This window comes from Penaeus monodon, chromosome 30 (assembly GCF_015228065.2).
Source record: "Penaeus monodon isolate SGIC_2016 chromosome 30, NSTDA_Pmon_1, whole genome shotgun sequence".
In the NCBI taxonomy this organism is placed as follows: domain Eukaryota; kingdom Metazoa; phylum Arthropoda; class Malacostraca; order Decapoda; family Penaeidae; genus Penaeus; species Penaeus monodon.
The window spans coordinates 11494069-11494916 of NC_051415.1; the positions used below are offsets into that span (position 1 = coordinate 11494069).

Here is an 848-nt window from a genome sequence, read left to right on the forward strand (position 1 = left end):
TACCTTCTGCACGCTGACGGAACACTGTAGTGCGGGCGGATAAGCAGATGGATAATTGGGAGACTTCCAGTGGGTGGATGTCAGCGTCTGTGAGATCGAACATTGGCTGGCGATGGCAAGAGAGTCTTTTTACATTTCCCACGGATTGCAATGTTTTATGAAATTATGTATGTTTTTATTATACCAACCATATATTCCAGTACATAAATAGATGACCGGCAAGGAAATTTCACAGTTAGAGGAATTCGTTTAGAAAAATAAGAGGACCTGTCGTTAGTCGAACAGCGAAACAGAACTGTGGTATATTCGAACGAATCTGGCGCCAAGATGAGTATAAACATCACAGAAAAAAAGAAATCTCCTTTTCAGTCAGTGTCATTCAATTTTTCTTTTGAATATTGCACCAAAACTAGTCCTCAAATAGTTACCTTCTACAGACGCGCACGCACATAAAAAAGGTAAACACTTACCGACACGTCATCTCAAACTCGACCGAAAAACTGAAGCCGTGTTGGCTGCTCAGCGCCCCGTGGAAGTAGAGGATGATGTCTTGCCCCGAGGTGGTGATCTTCGCTCCGGAGGCCAAGTCGCTTCCGCAGTACCTGTGGGGAGGACCCATGTGAGGGGAGGGGGGCAGAATGGCAGGCGAGGCCAGTTACATGGGTAGAAGCAAATGAGTATGTGCACGTGGGCATGATCAGATAGGCACATGGACATGACCAAATGAGTATGACCACATGGTCCCTATTTCCTTTTCTAACTCCGGCTCTCGTCCAAGCGCTTTTCTTCTCTTTTGTCTTCTTGCTACTCGTTGATACTTCTACTGCTGCTGCTCATGTTAGTCGTGC

The 848-nt window shown here is 46.0% G+C and overlaps 1 protein-coding gene across 1 annotated transcript in view; it reads right to left on the bottom strand.

The window, feature by feature from the left end:
• The window catches only part of LOC119592350 (protein SpAN-like), an 11053-nt gene that overhangs the window by 3180 nt on the left and 7025 nt on the right, over positions 1 to 848 (bottom strand). Inside the window, exons 9-10 of the mRNA XM_037941177.1 lie at positions 471 to 602; positions 4 to 106 (exon numbers count right to left, since the gene is read on the bottom strand). Coding sequence (XP_037797105.1) covers positions 4 to 106; positions 471 to 602 — 235 coding nt within the window. The remainder of the gene's footprint in view (positions 1 to 3; positions 107 to 470; positions 603 to 848) is intronic.